The sequence below is a fragment of the Melospiza melodia genome, chromosome 24 (assembly GCF_035770615.1).
Source record: "Melospiza melodia melodia isolate bMelMel2 chromosome 24, bMelMel2.pri, whole genome shotgun sequence".
Classification (NCBI taxonomy): Eukaryota; Metazoa; Chordata; class Aves; order Passeriformes; family Passerellidae; genus Melospiza; species Melospiza melodia.
Window position 1 is genome coordinate 2,359,696 of NC_086217.1, and position 22,081 is coordinate 2,381,776.

The 22,081-nt window shown below is 43.2% G+C and overlaps 2 protein-coding genes across 6 annotated transcripts in view; one reads left to right on the top strand and one right to left on the bottom strand.

Moving 5' to 3' along the window:
• The first annotated feature begins 627 nt into the window (after positions 1 to 627).
• On the top strand, positions 628 to 8,906 carry ANKRD40 (ankyrin repeat domain 40). The gene is made up of 5 exons (XM_063175609.1): positions 628 to 779; positions 3,893 to 4,041; positions 5,013 to 5,489; positions 6,308 to 6,489; positions 7,730 to 8,906. The coding sequence occupies exons 1-5, from the start codon at positions 628 to 630 to the stop codon at positions 7,868 to 7,870; spliced, it is 1,101 nt and encodes a 366-aa protein (XP_063031679.1). The 3' UTR covers positions 7,871 to 8,906.
• Positions 8,907 to 11,613: 2,707 nt separating this feature from the next.
• ABCC3 (ATP binding cassette subfamily C member 3) overlaps positions 11,614 to 22,081 on the bottom strand; it is a 47,447-nt gene continuing 36,979 nt past the window's right edge. For 2 of the 5 annotated variants that reach the window (XM_063175657.1, XM_063175658.1), the window contains 11 exons: positions 21,539 to 21,692; positions 19,867 to 20,074; positions 18,801 to 19,111; positions 17,875 to 18,074; positions 17,650 to 17,776; positions 16,600 to 16,701; positions 15,467 to 15,613; positions 14,382 to 14,540; positions 13,844 to 14,010; positions 12,683 to 12,877; positions 11,614 to 12,044 (listed from right to left, as the gene is read on the bottom strand). In XM_063175657.1, the coding sequence (XP_063031727.1) occupies positions 11,936 to 12,044; positions 12,683 to 12,877; positions 13,844 to 14,010; positions 14,382 to 14,540; positions 15,467 to 15,613; positions 16,600 to 16,701; positions 17,650 to 17,776; positions 17,875 to 18,074; positions 18,801 to 19,111; positions 19,867 to 20,074; positions 21,539 to 21,692 (1,879 nt within the window). In that variant the 3' untranslated portion in view covers positions 11,614 to 11,935. The other 3 variants (XR_010030447.1, XR_010030448.1, XM_063175659.1) reach the window with 3 other exon arrangements.

Here is a 22,081-nt window from a genome sequence, read left to right on the forward strand (position 1 = left end):
GAGGTTGGAACGGGATAAGTGTTATGTTCCTTCCCAACCCAAATCATCATAATCTTAAAAATCTCTTCAGTACCTCCTCATGGAGTTACTAGGCAAATCCAGTTTTTCTGAATCCCTCTATTTAGCCTCTTTAGCAGAAGGTTTTTGCACAACAGTGGTTATAATAAAGTTCTTCTTTCCTTGAGTAAAACCACTGTATAAAATTAATCTTAATTAAATTACCACAGACACTCAGTGAGCTAGAACCCACCCCTAGAAGTGTCCAATACCAGGCTGGACGGGGCCTGTAAATAACCCGGTGTAGTGAAAAGTGTCCCTGCCCGTGGAGAGCGGCAGGGAGGGGTGGAACGAGATGATCTTAAGGTCCCTCCCAACACTTAACAGTCGATGATTCCACAATTCACTCTATGATAAATCGAGAGCCCGCAAAAACAATCAGCAGAGCAAGAGACAGCACATAACGATGCCTCTGTATGTCATTTCAACAACGTTTACCCAGGACTGCCCGGTCGGGCCCGTCCCCGGGCAGCGGCCGCGCCCCGGAACCGGCTGTCGGGGCCGGGTTGTCACCGGCAATAGTGTCCCCCGCGCCGGAGGCGCGGCGCGGCCGCGGGAGCGCGGAAGGCGATGCGGGAGGCGGGCGGCGGCTGCGGGGAGATGGCGGAGCGGGAGCGGCAGGAGCGGCTGAGGGAGGCGGCGGCGCTCGGCGACGCGGAGGAGGTGCGGCGGCTCGTGGAGCTGGGGGTCGGCCTCAACTCCCAGAACGAAGTCAACGGATGGTAAGGGCGCCCCCCGAACGCAGTCTCCCGGGGAGCTCGGCCCGGGCCGTCCCGTGCCGAGGCTGCTGTCGATTCGCTCCGCACGTGAAAGGCGAGGCGGGGTGAATTGAGGAGAAAGGAAAAGGTCGATCAGCATCCGAATACTCTGCTATGGAGCTGTCCCTATTCCAGAGAGGATAACCAGGGTCACAAACACGCGTCCTCGCTCCACCTCCTGCCCTGGCTGCCCCTTCTCTAGGTCATTGTGGACTTACTTTGTAATGTTGGTTTTGATTTTTTTTTCCCCAGCCTGAGACGGTGTGGTCTGTCAGAACACAAACCTCAGCTTTACATGATCTTGCCTAAGCAGAAATATTTATTATTAACTCAAGTTTGAAAATTACTTTCTCTTTCAATCAGGGAACTTGTTCTAGCGATGTATACAAACACTTGAGGATTTGGCATCTCGTTTAGATCCACCTGAGGACATTAAAGAGAAGGCTGTTCTGTAATACACACTTGTACAAGTAACACTATAGACATAAACACACACATAATTTTATTTGAAGGAAGATTTTCGAGGGAATGCTAAGACATTTTTGGAGACTGTTTTCTGCAGGCTCAGTTCAGCCTGTATTTACTGTGCTATTTCATGCTTGAAAATATATAAAAAAGGGGAAACAACTTTTTACACGGACAGATAGTTATAAGACAAGGGGGAACAGTTTTAAATTAAAAGAGGAGAGACTTAGATTAGATGTAAGGAAGAAATTCTTCCCTGTGAGTGTGGGGAAGCCCTGGCACAGGTTGCCCAGAGAAACTGGCTGCTCCTGTCCTGGAAATGTTCAAGGCTGGGTTGGACAGGGCTTGGAGCAACCTGGGAGAGCGGAAAGTGTCCCTGTCTCTGCAGGGGGTGGAATGAGATGAACTTTAGGGTCCCTTACAACTCAAACCATTCTAGGATTCTATGACATTATAATTAAAAACAGGAAAAACAAAATTAGGAAAGGAGCAAGACATTTGAAGATGAAAGTTCAATCAGCAGTTTTGAGAAGGATGGAACACTTAACAACTTGAGCTTTAAACTGTCATTAAAATTAAAGCTTGTAAAAATACAACTGATTCAAAGGATGCTGAATTATCTTAGTGAGCGAGATAAAAACCAGTCTGTCATCGGAATGAGTTTGTGTCTAAAACGGGAATTGATGAAATAAGTCTTGTAATAAAATTAATTATTTTTAAAAATAATGATCTGGTAGTATTGGAATAAGGTTCCAGTATTACCGGATGGAACATGCCTGGGCTCATCTGGCTCTTGCTGCTCGAGCAGAGGCAGCAAATGAGGTGGTTTCACCTCAGAGACACCTTTGGCCAGCTGTATGTGGCAGCTGGCACTTGGAACAAGCCCAGGCAAGCAGGAACTCAGGTTTTACCTATGATGGAAAGGCTTTAGGCAAGGTGAAGAGGAAAAGGAGATGGATTCTGCCAGAGGGTTAAATCCAGAGTTTTATTTCAGGGTCACAGACATCTGAATCTTGGTAACAGCTCCAACAGAACCCCGACCGCATGGTCCCGTCTCTTTGTAAGCCTGGGGAAAGGGGGAGGGAAGGGGTAGGTGTGCCACCAACCAGGTGGGGGGGGGGGAAGTCTCAGGGGACAATGACACCCGGACGGGCCAGTGACCCCAAGGCTGAGGAGCATCTTTTGAACTTCACCAACCAGACTACGCCCTTGCTGGAATGTTAAGATTGAAGGGCAGCACTTAGCAAGGGGGCAAGGGGGAGGGCAAGGGAGAGGTTGGCACACCTGGGCAACTGGGATAGCTAAAACAGGATATTGCTTCACCCTGCAACATGGTAGTTTTTAACCATGGCAATAAATGGATCCTCATTGTTGTTTAAGTTTGTACAATTAAAATTTTTGCAGTGAGCTTCTTAGTATGTGTGATTCTTAGAGGTGCAGAGTACTTATATTTTGGTGAGTATCAAGTCTGTGGGTAGATGGTTCCTCTCTGCACAGGCCATATGGAATGGCTAGGATGAATCCCAAACTGAGGCTGTACTGTTGATCTTTACATATCTTCTCTAAAAACTAAACCAGCAAATTTTGTTCTCAATGCAAATACCCCGTCTGACTTTGCAGTCTCTTTCTGTAAAAAAACCCTACCAAACCAAACCACCTAAAGTTGAAAAAGCTTTTTGAAAACTTTCAACTGAAAGTTTTTTCCCTTCTAAGTTTATTTATCTCTGCTTTATTTTATGTAATTCTTAAAAAATAAATAAACAAACTTGGAGAAGGGTTGAGCATGTTCATTTTCCTGAAGAATTTCCTTCAGCTAGAGCTAGAGAATTAAAATATAAAAGCTAGAGAAGGGTCAAATATCACTAGAACATGGGTAGGACAGAATGGTACAACTCTATAGCAAGTTAATGTATGAGTCTTTAAGTACTTAATATATACACTAAATAAGATCTGAGCCCTAAGCAGCTTTTATGTTTCCTTAATATGTTTCTCTAGTCAGAAACTGCAAATAATAATTTGAAAATGCAGAAAGGGGATTAGTTCTGTGCATCACTTACAGATTGCAGAAAATTAGTTGTCCGCAGATCTAAGCCAAGTAATTGCTGATACAGCAAATGGCAACTGGGCAAAGAACTGTTCTTAGAAATGATGCTTACTATATTTTAAATTAAATTTACTTGCCAGAAAGTGCAAGTAGTCGTGCTGGCAGCATTAATTAAAGAGTACATATCCTAGGGGGATACCAGTAATAGATCACATATACACAAACACAAGTATTCTAAGTACAGCTGATTCTTTCAAAGATTAAAATATCATACACAAACCTTACTTTCATACTTATTTTTCCAGTAGCCTAAAGACTGTACCCTAAGAAATGATAAATTGAAAAGATCCTGAACTTTGAAAATACTATTGCAGTAAAGAGCATTGGAGCAAAGAGAAAATGGCATCAGCAGGTGCCAGTGCAGACTCCCAGTCCAGGGCAAATTTCCAATGAAGTTAGCAACTCAATCCTATTTTACATGTACGTAGAGTGTTGTTATAGGCAGCAAGAATGAGTGGAAACAAATCTGCCATAACTGAGGATTTGACACAGTGTTTTCCATGTGCAGGACCTGTTTGCACTGGGCCTGCAAGCGGAACCATGCGGCAGTCGTTGCTTATCTGCTGCATGCTGGGGCTGACAAGGACATCCTGACAAAGAAAGGGGAGAGGCCAGCCCAGTTAACATCCAAGAGAGAGATCAGGAAGATGCTGGGAGGTAACCTACAGTGACTGTGCCATATGATCATCAAAGATTGGTAAAAGGGTGTTCAAAGCATGTGTGCTCCAATCTTTGTTTTGCATGTGAAGATAGTGTGTTTGGATTTTAGTATTCGGACTTGTTTTCTAGAGTGTTTACATGATAAGAAAACAAAGTTTTAAGTAAAGAGGATTACCAATAAATTCCATACCCAGATAGCCAAACTTTTTTCAAAACACTGGAAATCTAGAAAAACTATATTTTCAGGAATGCTGTGTGCCAGGTAGATGCAGTTTCCAGTTTTCAGAAGGACAGCAGAAGAAAAATATCTGTAGGAAGGTCTTCTATGAGCAACACCTGATTTTCCTTATATTCTATGTTGGATAAATCAAAAATCAGCAGCCTAGATAAATGGCTCATTAAATGACATCAGTAGAGCATCTCTATCATGCTTTGTAACTGCTGGAATAGAGCAGGCTTTGCTGCTGGAGGTGATAAGTAATTTGAAATGCAGCTGATTAACAACATCTTGTCTCTCCTGTGTACTCCTGTGTCTGGTTATGTTTTCACTGCTGTCTCTCCCAGCTATTGAATGGGTAATCCAGCAGCTCTCCCAGTACTGCATGTTCCCTTTATACTCTACCTTAATATCAAACAACATATGACCCTTTGTTTTTCATTGCCTGCAACATTATGAAGATGACAGCATTATTCCACCAGAGACCATGTTACAATATTCTGTACAGATTAAAACAAGCCAAAACAGAAGTACTGCAGTGTTTACAAGGAATTACCACCCCTGGAATTATTAGAATCAGACTCAGCTTTTATGTCTGTATGGCAACACCTGAGCATTCTGCTTATTGTACGAAAAAAAGACACGGTGCTTCCTGATACATCTTTTAACCTGTGATGCTTTTAACACTGCATTCCCAAAAAAAAGAAACCCAAAATCAGTCTTGGAGAATGTTGTTTGGTTTGTTTTACAGTGGAAGATGAACTCCCAGACTTAAAGCAAGATTCAGATCTGCCAATCATCCCCAATTACCTGGCTAACCCACCTTTCCCGTATGTTTACAACACCTTGAGTACCAGCATTTCAGATCCTGCCCTGAATGGGAATCTCTCACACTTGGAGCCACAAGACACCAACCCTCCGTCTGCACCTGACTCGGACACCTGTGGACGAGCACGAGCGCTGTTGCAGCCTGGGAACGCTGCTCCTGAGGCTCCTCCCAACAGGGACATCCCACCCCTGCCTCAAGGGTCTGCTGGGCCATCACACCCAAATCCTGTCCTCCAGAGAGCTCCTGTTTACCAGGGCTCAGTGTCTTGGGGCAGAAGTCCCTCTTTGCCAGCAGGATCCAACCAGTCCCTACCCCAGCAAGGGAACAGCTCCTGCATGGGACCTGTGCCAGCCTTTCAGCCTGTTTTCTTCACAGGAGCTTTTCCACTCAACATGCAAGGTAATACCAAAAGTCTCTTCTGGCTTTGTGTTGATCTTCTGACACCTTGGGCAGTGCAGACTAATCATGGGTTTCCGGAGACTTTCAGATTGCCATGCTTAGCCATTTAGGAAACATTTGAAGGGAATGAAGTAGGCAGATATGCTGTTTCTGCTAGAACTGTTATTAAAATATTCATGTAAAATTTGCTGTCTCAATTGCTACAAAAGCACACAGACACCAGGGTAATCTAATTCTCTAAATAGCATAGTCCAAGCTGCAAATACAGATCATGAGCAAGAAGCTAGTGAGCTCAAGAGAACCTCACATGGCTCAGTTTGCACTGAGCTGTTCTAGGATCTGCCTGTTATGCAGGGAAACTTTGCCTACCCAGAGAGGGAAACCTGGAATTCCAGTTACCATTAACAATTTTGCTCTTCAAGTAAAAGGCATTCTGATACCATGGGGTAGCAATGCAAAGTGAACTGAGAGCAAGAAATACCAATGAAAGCAATCTTGGATTGCTCAGGAAATTGATAACCAGTACAAGCTGCTGTTAAATCAGCTTAAATCAATTAAAGAGTATTCATGCAATGGTTCAGACATGCACACATATATTGCATTAGATTTGCTATGATTTTTTCATATAGTTTGATGAAAATCGATCTAATTAAATCTGTGGTCATACAATTCCAGGTTTTGGTTTCTGAGTATTCATGTATTCTTACCAGTGACACAAATGACAATAGAACATAGAAATACCTGGAAGTTGTTATAGAGACATTGTTTCCAATTTCTTTATACCTCTACCTATTAATGTGACTTTTTATTTCTAATAGAGCTGGTGCTTAAAGTGAGAATACAAACCCCTAATCTTAGAGAAAATGACTTCATTGAAATTGAACTGGACAGACAAGAACTGACATACAAGGAGCTGCTCCGAGTGAGTTGCCATGAGCTGGGTGTGAACCCTGAGCATGTCCAGAAGATCAGAAAATTACCAAATACAATGTTAAGAAAGGTAAGAGCTCTACCTTTTGAAGTGCATCAACTTAGAAAAGAGATTTTTAGGTTACTGGTACAAAGGAATAATTTGTTGGTCACCTGCATAGGCCCATGTTGGGAAAAAAAAAAATCAACCAAAAATGAAAAATCTCTGCTCAACTTGCAACACTCAGCACTTGTTTGGGATTTCTTCAGTAAAACGGTTCTCAAATTTCTTGAGCAGCTGCTTTCATCACCATTTGGTGCTGGACCCAGTTAATACCTGATTCTATGCCTCTGTTGTAAAATTCAGTACAACACAACACCGCTGTGAGCTGCCAACAGCATTTAAAAGGCCTGCAGAGCTCAACCAAGCTCTGTGAGTTCAGTAAGGCCCGGCTGCAGTCCTTGCACACAGGTGTTTTTCAGGGTTGCTCTGAACATAACTGTCCTTCCTTTAGTAGCATTTAGCCTGTAGCCAACAGAGAAGGGACCTGTTGGCCTGTTTTACCAACTCATCACGGACCTTTCTTTCACTCTCAAATCCTTACAGAGTATTGTTGGCATCACTCTTGGGGCAAATCTGATTAGGAATAGATCCACAGACTTCACTCTGCTGCATCTTCACTGACTATAGGATGTCTTCCTCTGTGTTAGTCAAAAAGTGGAGGAAAAAAAAAGACAAAAGCAATTCTGTCACTTTCCAACTTTAGTTGTTGTTGAAAGAACTTTTTATTTTCATCTCTGATCACTTCAGGCTCTCTGGTAGGACTTCAGGACCCCTGTTGTTCCTGCAGTGACACAAACCTGACTCTGTGTACTGCTGTTGGCAGCAGAGAACTGCTGCAGGGGCTCAGAGCTGGCCTTGCTGGGTAGCCCTGAAGAAAGCCATGCAGGCCATGAAGGTCTACGTGCAGGACCTCCTTGGGTAGATGCAAGCATCAATTCATCAGCTTGCTAATTCATGCTAAGAATTAGCAAGGGGAAAAAGAAAAGCATTTGGGTGCCATGCAAATCTTGCAAGTGTAATCCTACTCATCACTTGCACTCACTGTCAGTGTTGCATTCCTTCTAAAAATAGACTTGAATAGTTGAATAAGACCCCAGAGTAAATACAAGATGCAACAGGATATTTGCTTTCCAGTTCACTGTAAGGAAGTCATAGTTAAAAATAAATACATACCTTGTGTTAGTATGAGCTTATTATTTTAACTTACCTCTGCAAAATTAAAGGACACTAACACTATCACCTAACTCCTTATTGTATTTGTTTAAAGGACAAGGATGTTGCAAGGCTACAGGATTTCCAAGAACTGGAGCTTGTTCTAACAGTAAGCGACAAAAACTCACTTTTCAGAGTCCCAACACTTTCTGAACAGAGTGGGTATAACAAGAAGGCATCAGAACTTACGTACTAATTAAGGAATAAAACAAAGTATTTTTATCTTTCATTTTACAATTATGTTTGAAAAACAGTACCTATAAGGGCTAATGATGTGAAATAAATCTATTTTGTTAACTGTGAAATAAACTGAAGTGGTTATGCACATTTAAAGCTTCTAGTTAATCTACAAACAGTGAGTCTGGTATAAAAGTAGCTCAATGCACAGGAGTATTGGTAGAACTATCTGTTAATGCAATACTTCCTTACAAAAAGATAATTAAATACTGCAGAGTTAGAAGCTCTCAGGGAAAGGCTTACCTTAAGCTGTTCTAATAATTTGTTTGCTATAAAATAGCAGAGGTACTCAAGCTAAAGAACCTGCCATGAAGCTGATTTAATATTTCTACTGAGTCCATTACCATCAATATTCTCTTTTTAGATCATGTTTATTAAGTCCTATCTTACTTAGAGGGAAGACAACCAGAAGGGTTTACATCTGTGGAAGCACAAAACTATGTCAAGTTTAAATTCTATCAGGTGACTTATAGTGATTTCTTAATCCCTGTTTACACTTTTCCCTATTTCTCAGGTTGAAAATAAAAGTGACAGTAATTGTCCAAATAATAAATATGCTCTCAACCAAAATCCCTTTTAGAGAATTTTTTCCCTGTTGTCTGTTAATATATACATGAGCAATTGACATGTAATGACATGTGCAATTAAATATACTATTTTTGTTACTGTATTGACATTTCTTCAATGCTGATTTTATTTCCCCTTTTAAAAGCACATAAAATGTAATTTTATTTTTCTTTGACCTCTACATTCCTGAGAAAAATTGCATCTTGAACCTATAAAGATACCTGTGTAAAAAGAAACTAGTGAAGTACCCAGGATTTTCTGGGGCTGATAGCCAAACTTGATGTTCCTATGCAATGTATTTTCTTCTTTTCACTGTGACTTGTGTTTACCCATGCAGTTTACTGAAAAGAAAATCACAGTTACTTAAAATTCAGAGTTTGACTACTTTGCTGTGAAATTCTTGAATAAAGAAATTGAAAAGTATATAAGAGCTGAATTTTATCTGATTTTTTTAGGATTTTAGTATTTAGTCACTTGAATTTGAGGAAGACTTCTACTCTGCTAGGCCACATGAAAAGCAGGTGCTATGGATTAGATGAATAAACTAAAGCATGAGATATAACAGGCAAATAGAATGTACCAAACTGGTCCATTCACCTTTTCCCCTCCGGTTTCTTTGGAAACTGCAGCTGCCAAAGGAATTTATCTGTTGTCTTCTCTCGGAGTTCAGAGCCTGAGAAGGCTGTGCAGTGGCTGTGCAGCTGCTGAGGCAGGCGTGGGCTGGGGACCAAGCGCAGCTTCCCCCTGTGCTGGGGCTGCGGCGGGTGCCGGTCAGAGCCGCCCGTGTCACCCCAATGCGGGTCAGAGCCGCCCGTGTCACCCCAATGCGGGTCAGAGCCGCCCGTGTCACCCCAATGCGGTGGCAGCTGTCCCCAAAGCGCCGCCCAGGCTCGCTGCTCTCCCTTCCCCTGTGCTGGGGCTGCGGCAGGTGCGGGCCAGAGCCACCCGTGTCACCCCAATGCGGGGTCAGAGCCGCCCGTGTCACCCCAATGCGGGTCAGAGCCGCCCGTGTCGCCCCAATGCGGTGGCAGCTGTCCCCAAAGCGCCGCCCAGGCTTGCTGCTCTCCCCCTGTGCTGGGGGCTGCGGCAGGAGCGGTCAGAGCCGCCCGTGTCACCCCAATGCGGGTCAGAGCCGCCCGTGTGTGGAAGGGGCTAGCAGCGGGCCTGTTAGCTAAAGGAGCGAGAAGTAAGAAGAAGAAGAAGAAGCTGATAAGGAGCTTTTTCCAAGGCCGTAACCAAGGAGATGGAGAGAAGGAAGATAAGAGCATTCTGCAGCTGGATGAAGCATTTTTAGAAAGTTAGGTGGAGTCAGAGTAACTTTTCACCAATGGCATGGTATTGAATTATTGTGGCCAATAGCTAAGGTAGAGGAAGGGTAAACAACTGGAAAGTGTATAAAAGATCAGCCATTTTCATTAATAAACTGTTGCCAAGTGTTACCAACTGAGACTGCTTGTGGTCTCTGCTTTATGTCGTGACCGCCTCGACTGCGACACCCGTGTCGCCCCAATGCGGGCCAGAGCCGCCCGTGTCGCCCCAATGTGGGTCAGAGCCGCCCGTGTCGCCCCAATGCGGTGGGATCTGTCCCCAGGGCGCCCCCAGGCTCGTTGCTCTCCCCCTGTGCTGGGGGCTGCGGCAGGAGCGGGTCAGAGCTGCGTGTGTCACCCCAATGCGGGTCAGAGCTGCGTGTGTCACCCCAATGCGGGCCAGAGCCGCCCGTGTCACCCCAATGCAGTGGGATCCGTCCCCAGGGCGCGCCCAGGCTCGCTGCTCTCAGCGCTTGAACTCGGGCACTGAGCACACCAGAGGGAGCTCCCTACCCGCCGTCAGGCCGGGCCGGGGCTCTGCCAGCACAGATCCCTGCCATCACCCCAATCCTCTTTGTGCCCAGTCACCACACTGAAGCTCCGTCTCCCCAGGTGAAGACAGAAGGTTTTGTCACACTGAGAAAGCCTCTTCTGCAAAGTGCCAGAGGTCAAACATAGTTCCAGTCATTGACAATATCTGTTTTTAGACCAGATTGTTGGTGGAATGTTAAGTTCTCTGTAATGGAATAATAAAATTGTCATTCCTCATGCCACCCTGGCTGCTGCCTTCTCCTCAGCACAGGATGGTTCAGGCATTGGCTGAATCCAGGAGGACTCAGGCTTAACCAGTAAGACCCCCTAAAGAAAAGCTCATCTCTTGGACAGCAAACTTGCACATGTGCTGATCCCTATATATGCATTCCCAGGAATATTTTTATACCTTGTGCCGTTTATACCAGGAAGATACTATTAACACTCCCCAATCTCATCAGTGTATAACCATCACATTCTGTGTGTGATAAATAATTCATTACTTTGTGCTCTGAAATAGGAAATGTTAATGTCTAATAAATGCTTGGCGGCAGATTTGGGTTTCTATTTAAGAAGTATAATTTGTAAGAATTAACAAATTATTATTTTTGTCTTCTCAAAAATTTTCTGCACTTTCCTTCTGGTAAAACATAGGAACTTTTTCTGGCTGGGTGGTTTTCTGGAGTGCTTACTGTAAGACACAAACAACTAAAGCAAAAGAGGTTCTAACAGATTCTAGCAGCAAATGCTGTTTGAACACAGGCCTCCTTTTATCTGAAGAGGCCTGGTTATCAATAATAAAATAGGTAATTATTTCTGCAAAACAAATCACCCATTATTTCAGATGATTAAGTGTTGAACAAGATAAACTAAATACACACCTGTCTCAGCATGCACGTTCAGCTTAAGTGAAGACTTACTCTTAGTGCTTCTTACCAAAGACATATAGCAAACTTCTCATACCTCTGGTCCAATCGTGTCCCTGTGAGCTTGTGTGGGGTCTACTGAATTGGAAAAAATCTGTGTAGTTAATGTTTTATATGAAGCCATTTGTAGGTTTAGCTTTAAATACATGTTGCTCCTTAGGCTGAAGAGGAATTTTATAATGCCGAAGTTGCCCTGGACACAGATCCTAAAGGTGCCAAGGACTCCCTTGTCCTGGGGGAAATATTGAAAGGAAGAAGTTGGAACTTCTCAGAGGTTACACAGCATTTCACTGTTACTCCGCTGAGTCAGCTTAACTAGGCCTGTCTTTTCACTTCAAATCCTATGCAGAAAACACACAACTCAGGTGTAATTCGTACCATTAATATAATTTACTAATTACAAACCTGAATGCAGTACATAATTGTGCTGTGGTACATGCATTTTCTTGGTGGAATATTTGTCATTCTTCGGGAAAAAAAAACATGTAATAAAATACTTTATGTATATAGAAAATATTTTAAAATGTAAAATTCACTTCCTGGTCCTTATAATTGTAAAATTCTTTGTTCACATATCACAAGTTGAGTCGACTACAAAAACTGTTTTGTAAATTACAGTACATTCACAAGTCACTTTTGTGACAAGACAGTAATATCAAAAAATACCAAACCAAAACCCAAGGGGTCTTCTCTTCATGCCAGTCCAGCATCTTTGGCCATACTGTAGAAGATACCTTTTGCTGCTATAAGGTTTGCAGGTGTGTCAAATTCAGCTATGGTCCCGTTGTCTAGAACAAGAACCCTGTACAAAACAAAAGATGGTGTGGGGGGAAAGATGTATCAGAAAATTCCTCACAAGGAATGCAGTACCTGTTTGTATCACAAAGCAAACTTCTCTAATCTTTGCCTTGCTTTTGTTTTCCTCAATTATTTTCACATGTTAAAACACAATAGATGATAAACATTCTCCCTGAGCTGCTGCTTGACAAAAAAAGTTACAGGACAGTCACTGTCTCCCAGGGGCAAGAAGAGGGGAAAAAAGCATCTGGAACTGAGACTATAGTTCCAGAAAGCCAAGGAGATAAAAGCTCATGAAGAATACTAATATATTTTCAAGTAATTAAAATGGCATGCTGTTAGGGAAGAAGTTACAGCAGCTGCTGGTTTAACAAGGTTCCATAAGCTTCCAGACAGTCTCAGGAGTGTCCCTGGGCAGTGTCCCCTACACAGCTCTGGTTTCTGAATATAGAACCTGTTTCCTATGCCAACAGAGGCAAAGTCAGGGCTGAAAATTCTGGGATGATACAGCACACCATTGCTTACACATTGCCCGACAAGAGAACCAGTGTTCATCTCTAGAGACAAACCAGACCCCTTCAAGTGCTGCTTCACATCCCCAGCAAACCCACGAGCCCACCACGCGCTACTCAGAGATCTCACCTGGTGTAATCCATGATTGTGTTCAGCCTGTGTGCAATGGTCAGCACTGTGCAGTCCACAAACTGTGTCCGGATGGTCATCTGGATGAGGTCGTCTGTCTCCAGGTCGATGGCGGCCGTGGCTTCATCCAGGATCAGGATCCTGGTTTTGCGCAGGAGAGCTCTGGCCAGGCACACGAGCTGCCTCTGGCCAACACTGCAAGCACAGACAGCCTTTCAGCGAGCCCAGCTCCCCACTGCTCACAGCCACTTGTGCTCAGCAGGTCACTCACAGTGTTGCCAAAAAACCCCTGAAATATTTTGCAAGCTGTCTGTTCTGTCAGCCCCATAGCTCACACATGCAGGCTGCAGCATACCTACCCTAACTGTGACAGGATCACTTACTGCCTGGCCCTGTGCTGGCAGAGCCACCAAATGTACCTTTTATCACTGTGACAAAAGCCAGGGCAGCTAATGACAACATTTCTGCCCAAGCTTTAAGAAACACTCATAGTTCTGATAACACTGAGCATATGCAAACTTAGGAAAAAGAAAATAATAAGGAAAAGAAAATGTTATGAGGCTGCAATTCCTTTCTACCATAAAAAATAAAATATATACATGTATCTGAACAACCCAGACTTCCTCCCTTGCCACAAACATAGGCCAGACTCAGTCTCTGAGTGTGTGCACCATGAGGAAGGAGCCAAACATTCATCACAGGCAATCTGGTGACACCACAGCCTCAGAAGCCAATGAAGCATATCAGAACATGGCATTTTATCCTCCCCAGTCATGTCTTCATGGGCCTTTCAAATAGTAATGGAAAATAAACATTGCTGAAGTGTCAGGCAGAGAACTCTTACTCAGCACAGCAGTTATGTTATCATGGCATTTCCCTTCCTACCAGAATGTGTTTAAGGGGCTGCCTGTCCCTAATATCCTGCAATCCTAAAACTTCTTTCTGACAAGATGGGATTTGGGTTTGGGAGAGGAATCAGATCATTTGTGGCAGAGGCAGAAGAGGAGGCAAACATTTGAACATTGGTGGCTTTCTCGGAACAGAACCAGATGCCTGAATCATTTCAGATATGACAGACCAATGTTAGCCTGTGCTCAGGTGTCACCCACTGTCACAGCTGAATGACAGCTCAGTGTATGTTCTAGTCAAGGCATTCCTTACCTAAGATTCTCTCCACCCTCTGAGCACTCATAGTCCAGCATGGATGGCTGACTGCTGACAAACCTCTTCAAATGAGACAGTTCAAGTGCTTTCCATATTTCTTCATCTGAATACTTATTAAATGGATCCAGGTTCATCCTCAGTGTTCCAGAAAAGAGGACAGGATCCTGGATATAAAACCAATTTTCATTAGACAAATGCTTTAGCTGTTTTAAGTACAGATACTGTACTGGGCTGCTGCTTTGAGGTGTCCATTGCATCGCAGGTAGGCTACCTCCCAATCCCATCTTCTCTGAAAATACTTTACATCATACAGTTCAAACCCAACTTCCAGCTCTAAAGATGGTTTATTCTAAATCCTTTTTTATCACCCAGCTTAAAAGGTGGCAGGATGGGACCAGTGAAAGTATAAATAGTTTGATTTTCTGAAACAATTTTCTGAGTGCAACAAAACATTTTCCTCTTTGGATAAACAATTATTTATGGTTTGTTAAGCTGCTAGAAAACAGTCCTTCATTGTGACACACAGAAACAGTACCTGAGGAATAATTGTTAGCCTTGATCGAAGGTCATGGAGACCAATTTCTGAAATTTTCACGCCATCAATTTTAATTTCCCCTTTTACAGCTTCCAGGATCCTAAAGAGGCAGAGTGTCATGGAGGATTTTCCTGCACCAGTTCTGCCAACAATTCCAACCTACAACAAATTGCAGGTTTAACAACAAAGCACATAGTTAAGAAGAAAACAACACCCAACAAAAAACTCCCCAACAACCCCCCAAGATTGTTCTAAGAGGTTTGACTGAAGATCTGAAACTAAGAAAGAATGTTCCATCCTTCCCCACAAACCCTGGGTACACTGTGATGTACTTATTGCCATTCCTGTAATTGGAATGATATTCCATATAAATATTACATGTCATGAATACAGTGAATAACACAGGTCTAGAGCCATCCTACATAACTTTGGGTGATTTGGGAGACCCATGGTAGGTCCAGGCACTCAAGGACAAGAAATAAAGGCTCTCTAAGGCAATTCCTACTTCATGGTAAGCACAAGTATTTCCATGCCAGAAGGATGCTGTCATCCTGTCTGCTTAGAATAAGGGTAATTCTATTTTTTAGCAACAGCTTGTTCAGGAAAGGACTTTCCCATGCTAATTATTCTGTCTCCAGCAGGCAAACCTCAGAACTTTCCATCAAAGCATGAAGAAATGAATCTCCCAGAATAAAGGCAATTTCCTGATTAAGGAAGCAAAGAATGTCATTTCCTTCCATGCCAAAATTTCACAGGGGAAGTCAAAGACAAGAAAAAGCTGGAATTCCTTTTCCCATCTGTACATTTCAGAAAAGCATTCTTGTCACTGAATTTTTGTCACTTGCATTGGTGCCTCCTACATGGCATATGGGAGCCTGTTGCCAAGTGAACTGGAAAGTCCAGAAAGTGCGATGCAATTCACTCTACTGCTTTCCAGCCAGGAGGATGCTGGCACATGGACAGCACAGGTGTCACTGCTGGCTCCTGCACTGGCATCAGTGCTCCTCTGGACCCTCTCCTCTACTCCACAGCTGTCACCAGAGGCCCAGAGCAAAGTTCTAGCAGACATTCAGCTGGTAACTCACCTTTTCCCCACCATGCACCTGGAGGTTTAGGTCCTTCAGCACCAGATCTAGGCCCTTCCTGTACCTCACTGAATAATTCACAAACTCCAGGTCTCCCTTGGAAGGCCAGTTTTCTGGAGGACTCTTGCCCTCAATGATCCAGGGAGCCTGAGGAAAACAGAAGTCAGAAATGCCTCACATAGGCTTGAGAAAAAAATAATTCAAGCTCAGATAAAAGCATTTTATCTGATAAATGAAATCTCCATGATCAAATAAATTTATAATAATGGGGAAAAAACATGGGGTCCTAAGTATCCACCCATTTGTCTTTGTTGTGAAGTTAACAGGAAAAAACTCTGAGCACAGAGGGATGAATCCTCAATGGATATGAATATTTTTCCATCAGCTTTAACAGAACACTGTCAGTTTTCTGCCAGCTCAAGCTATGGTTTATAACACCTATCACACATCTTGTCTAGCTACCTTTTTTGTTCCAGGTTAAATATTTGATCTGCAGAACTGTTTACTGCAGGTCTCCTCCATTTCTTAATTCTTAGTGTGCACATAGGACTAACAAACCAGTGTGTCCAGAGAGCAGCTTTCCTGGCACAGCTCCATCTGCCAGCTTCAGAAGTCTTTGGCAGCAAAGGTAGGCAATTGGATGATTAGCAGTTCAGTGAACCTAGAGATGTTTTCTCATGGGAGGTGAGGACTGATTAAGTTGATTAAATAGAAGTACTGTTGAAAACGTGTGTAAGACCTGATAATTGTACTGCAGCTCTGCTCATGTGTAAGACCTGATAATTGTACTGCAGCTCTGCTCATGAGCAGGACCATGGCACCAGCCACACAGGGGAGACAGGGCATCAAACTCTTCAAACACAAAGGGACCAATATTCTGATGTGAAACTCATCTCCTGTGCTATAGCCACTCACAGCAGCTGAAAATGACATGCTAAGCACAGGCTGCATGACAGCAATAATAATTTGGAGCTGTGATAGAATAAATTACAGTTCAGAGCATGACATTTGTTCAGGTTAAATGATAACTCTCAGAGCAGGAACCATCTCAAGAGCCTCAAGAAGGACGATGTACATGCATGCATTAAAATTTTCATCTTGTTGCTGAGCATGCTGGACTCATGGTAGCTGACCTCTGTTTCAGTTTCTGAATACTCTTTTATTCTTTCCACAGCCACAATATTGGTCTCAAGTTCAGAAGTCATTCGGACCATCCAATTCAGAGACACGGTCACCTTGGGGAAGACAAGGAACAAAATATCACCCACAGAGGAACAACGCATATAATAAAAAACCACAAAACCAAAACAAACAAAACAAAACAAAGCTTCAAAACAAACAACCCCCCTCAACAAAACCAAAACAACTCCCCCCAAAACAAACCTCTCAAAAGAAACAAAACCCCAGCATGAACAAAACACCAAAACCCCCCCAAAAAAGCCACAGAAAAACCTAACCCCAAAAACCTCCAACAACAGCAGACACTGCTATTAAGACATGGATTCACATTAATGCTACAAATGAGATAATGACCTTTGCATTAAAGTTAATACAGTTACTGGGACAAGAAATATACAGATGATCAAATGCTTACATGAAGAAGATTATGATGATACTTCTTGCTGATTTAACACTTGCCCCTCTCAAAAAAAGCTGGAAGGAAGTCATTCCCGAAATCATGCGTTTCACTGGAAAACTGCTAACAGCAACTTTGCACACTCAGGGTATCTAAAACGCTTCTGGCAAGAGTGATGCCATTAAATCTGCTACATTCTCCACAGCCTGGGTCACTACAGTTTGCCTTGTCTAATTATAAGTCCCACTGATCTGCCTGTATTTACCTGGACACACCAATGTGCTGCACAGCAGGATTGATGCACAACACATTAAGCCACACTGCTCAAATGGTCTGTTCTTGATGTTCTGGCACTCCCATGCACCACCCTTGAGGGTGCTGGGGTGCAGCACAGCCTTGATGCTCCCAAAGTGCCCTGAGATCCTCCTTCATGTGAGCTTGCTGATGATTTCAGCATCCAGTGTGAATCTCTGTTTTCCAAACATCCCACTACTCATTTTAATTATTTCCGTATTAACTCCAGCTTTAGCAAGCACTTAGATTACTGGAAATATATCCATATCATACACAAAAATGCACACTCCCCCAGTAAAGCTGTAACACGTACCTGTAACGCGTAGGATACTGACAGTCCCACCAGGCCAGCATTCAGGCTGTTCCTACCAATCACAGCAAAAAGGGCAGCAAAAAGGACAATGCAGTTCCCCACAAACTCAACTCGGATGCCCAGCCACCTGGGAAGAATGCAGAAGTAAGCAGTGTGGGAAAAGGTTGCCTCGGACCAGTTGTGCAAACAGGGTTATCTAAGTGGAAACAAGAAATTATGTTTTACCTGTTTGACACTACGCCAGGATAATAACTCTTCTGATTTTCATCTACCCTCAGATCACTGATGTCCACGAAGGCCTTCACTCTCCTGTAGGCTCTGATAACACTGGCCCCTGACACAGTCTCTGAGAAGTGGGAGTAGATGGGGGATCTGCTCACAGACTCCAGGCGCTTCAGCTGGCGGGAGGTTGCCACATAGAATCGCTGCCATTTTTCACAGGAAATTGAAAGGTTCATGAAATACTTTCACTTTTTAAATTAACAGTGAAGAATTTCTTAGGTTAAGGATTTAAAGGAGGTTGCTACTAATGCACTCCAACCCACTAAAATATTGTCCAAAATTAAGAAAAGTATCAAGAAAGTTACCTTTACATCATTCCACAAGAGTATTGGGTAACTGCCATTTCTATAGACTGAAAGTTGAATTTATCTATGTCCCTCTAAATTTAATTAATATAATCAAGCAGAATGAATCCATTTGTAGGAGCCTCATTTTCCAAGAAAACAAATTGTGCATTTGCACCTCCATTATCAGGTCTCCATTTACAGTCTGTAAAATAAGTTTGACTATGGCTCAGAAATCAATAAAATTGATGCTTTCTATTTTCAACATTTTAATTCCTAACTACTTTGAAAACTTTTCAGTATGTCAAATATATCCACATTTAATATATTGGCATGCACTGCAGTGCTGGCTCTAGCAGTAAGGTTACTTTTTATTACTTAAAAGCTAAAAAAGTTTATGCCTATCTGTTTTATGGCCACATCTTGCAGGACATTTCTTTTTCTGAAAAAATTAAGTAATGTTTTGTTTATATAAACACATAGCTACTTCAGGTATTTCCATTTCACCCACAAATCAGTGTTGTTTTCCCTAAAAAGAAAAGGAATGGAATAATTGCAATAGTTGTCACACATTTTTCCAGTTACCTGAACAAAGAAGTAGAGAATTGCCAGTGGGACTATAACCACAGCAAAGAGTGGAGTGCTCGCTATGATAACGATCATGGTGGACAAGGAGGTGAAGAATGTCCCCAGGAACATTATGATGGTGTGTGGGATGACCTCATCAATGATGTAGATGTCCTTGGAGAAGCGGTTGATGATGCGCCCGGTTGGGGTGGTGTCATAGAATGACTGTGGGGTGTGGAATTTGTTCTCCAGCAGTGCAGCATGGAGGGTCCGGGCAGCACTGATGCCCCCCATGGCCAGGGTGAAGGTGCTGATCAGCACTATGAGCCCTGACAGGTGAGGAGCAGATGTGTTATCCCATGATGTCCATGATTCACAGCTTCCCTGACCCTTGGCAGTTCCTGTTGTGGTCCAAGCTTGTTTTACTTCACTTTATTTCCTGCCCACCCTCTCTTCCTGTGCACATCAGCATTGCATCCACTGCTGCCTAAGGCACAGGAACATCCACAGGATTCACCATCCTCTCTATGGGAAACAGACACATAACCATCTTCCTGCTGTTTTCCACAATCCTCCATGATGTCCTAATGTTACAGCTTCACTCCAACCCTTCATCCCCTTCTGCACTGAAATGTGCATGTTTTCTTTCCAACTTGCTTCTCTCAAGCTTCCACATCACCTGTTCAGCCCCTTCAAGGGCTTCACAACAAAATTAAAAGTGTTGGGCTGAGCTCAGACTGTGTAGCTCCAGGTTACATGAGCTTTCTTGCTTAGGATAGGAGCCGTGGGGCAATTTTCATAGAATCATAGAATGGTTTGGGTTGGAAGAGGCCTATAAGATCACCCAGTTCCAACCCCACCACCACTACCCCAGGCTGCTCAGAAATCCATCCAACCTGGCCTTGGGATGGGGCAGCCACAGCTTCTCTGGGCATCCTGTGCCAGGGTCTCACCTCCAGCACAATAAATAATTTCTTCCTAATATGTAATCTAAACTTACCATCCTTTTGGACCACTAGCAACTGGTGCCACGGCTTTCTGACCTAATACCTCATTCCAAAACATTGGGGTATGATGATTTTACCTTGCAAGAGGCCCAGGGCAGCGTAGACCCCGATTCTCATGGCTGTGTTGTGTTGAGTCCCATTTACCACCGGTTCATTGGTCCAGTCACTGAGCCACACGTTGGCCCCGATGGCAGCAGCATTTTGACAGCAATACAGGAAACAGATCACCAAAGAAATGACAGGGCTGACAGCCTTCATGTACTGCCAGAACACTGCTAGCTTTACCTGCAAAATCACACAGTAAAGCTGATTTGCACAACCCACACAAGGAGTTTAAAGGGAATTACAATATAGAAACATTCTTTGTGAGAGGAACTGCTGACAAAACTTTAACACACTCTGACACCAGCCTAACTCAAAACTGCCTGAACTCCTAAACACCACAGAGAAAGGTTCATCTGCCTGTGCTCCATGTACTCAAAACTGCCTGAACTCCTAAACACCACAGAGAAAGGTTCATCTGCCTGTGCTCCATGTCAGGATGATGGCTTTCAAAACAAGTCAGAAACCTGTCTGAAACACTCTTCTCCTCCATGTTGAGGATTGGTATTTCATTACTTTTGTGGGGTTTTAGTTTTTAAGACTATGGCAGAGGGGGAAGAAAAAACAAAAAAGGAAAGAAAGAAGCCAGATCAAATAGGAGCAAAAGATGGGTAATAAGAATAGGAGCCAAGATTTTCAGGAAGTAGAAGCAACTTGGCAGGAGTATCGTACTCAAGACAACTTTAAATGGCCTATTCAAGCAAAAGTGTTGAACATGCCTCCACTCTGTGTCTTCACAGCAACTTAAATGAGGTACCAAATGCTAATGCAATCCAACAAGAACATAAACAGCAAGAAGTAAAGGTGCTGTCTCTAAGGTCATGCAAAAAGGAAGAGAAGCAAAAAGAGACAGAGACTCAGGACAAAACTCAGTGCTTAGTAAAAAGCATAAGGAGGAATAATTAAAAGAACAAGTGCTGTTGATTAGTGACTTGGAAGGCTAAAATAATCCACAGAAAAAGCAGGTCTGTGCCATGGATCATGTACATCAGACTAAACAGGACACACTGAGCCTTCTGAAGTGGAAGGAAGGGGCTTTTTCTTTATCAAACCTCCTTGCTCCTCTTCCATCTGCTGCTCCTCCCTGTTCCTTTCTTTGACTTTTGTGGTACCATCCTCTCTTTTTTCTTGTTCCTATTTCTCTCCCTGGCCCTACTCAGGAGGAATACAGCCTCTTTGTACCTACAAGCACAAAGTGCTCTGTACTTAGGTTGGCAAGTATTTAGGCAGAACAGCCTCACTGGCACCCAGAGGCAGCTGGTTCGTGTAACCCAGTGCTGCAGCTGGACTCAGCAGCAGCCAAACAGTTTAAAAACCAACAGTGCTGAAAGCTCTGCGAGACAAAGGCAGGGCTGATGGAATGCAGGGCTCTGCAGTATTGGGTGACTGTGGAGGGAACTGGAAGAGATTATTTTTTCCTTTTTTTTTTTGTTCTCCTAAGTATATAGGGCTACCTAGGTGCCAAAATCTCTGCCAAAATTCCTAATCTGAATGATCAGTGGTCACCAGATTAATGCCTAAAGCCTGCAGTTGTGATTTGTGCACATATTTAACAGAACTGGATCTAATGTTAAAATAAAGGGGATTTTTTTTTCAAACAAACAAAAAAAAAAAGGCAGAAAAGGGGAGTGGGGAATCAAACCATACCGTGCCTGTTTCAGTGGTTTCAGCCTGAATAAGTTTCTCATTAGCACTTTTTCTTGGAAGAGGAGGCTCTGCTGGCTTCTTCTCACAGACTCTTCGTTTCGTTGACATTTTGTTGGGACATTCTCCTCCCTCAGAAGACACTACACTAAGTTGCCTAGTTAAAACAGAAGAGTCATTAGGAGAAAAAGGGCATATTGTGGCATTGCTAAGGCAAGGCTGGGATGTAGTGAATTGGATTTATTCCCAGCTCTTCCACTAAGTTCCCATACCAGCCTCACTCATAGCTGCGGATGCTTCTTCCACCTCTCTGCATGTTCAGGGATGCCAGAAATACAGGATCTAAGAAAGGCTGTGGCAGAGCCTGAGCTCTTTAGGAAAGGCCTTTAGAGGCTTCATGACAAGGCAGACATTTCAAACTAAACCCTGAGCTTCTCTGTTTTCCTATCAGCAGTAGCTGGACAGCATCTCTGGGTATGATTATAAAAACCTTCAAAGATTTCAAAGGCTCCCAACGGAAAGGTGCAATGCAAGGAGTTTATTTTT

Coding starts and splice junctions, on each gene's coding strand:
- ANKRD40 (XM_063175609.1), top strand. CDS start 628: ATGCGGGAGGCGGGCGGCGGCTGCGGGGAGATGGCGGAGCGGGAGCGG. Junction 780..3,892: donor CAGAACGAAGTCAACGGATG/GTAAGGGCGCCC, acceptor TTCCATGTGCAG/GACCTGTTTGCACTGGGCCT. Junction 4,042..5,012: donor GATCAGGAAGATGCTGGGAG/GTAACCTACAGT, acceptor TTTGTTTTACAG/TGGAAGATGAACTCCCAGAC.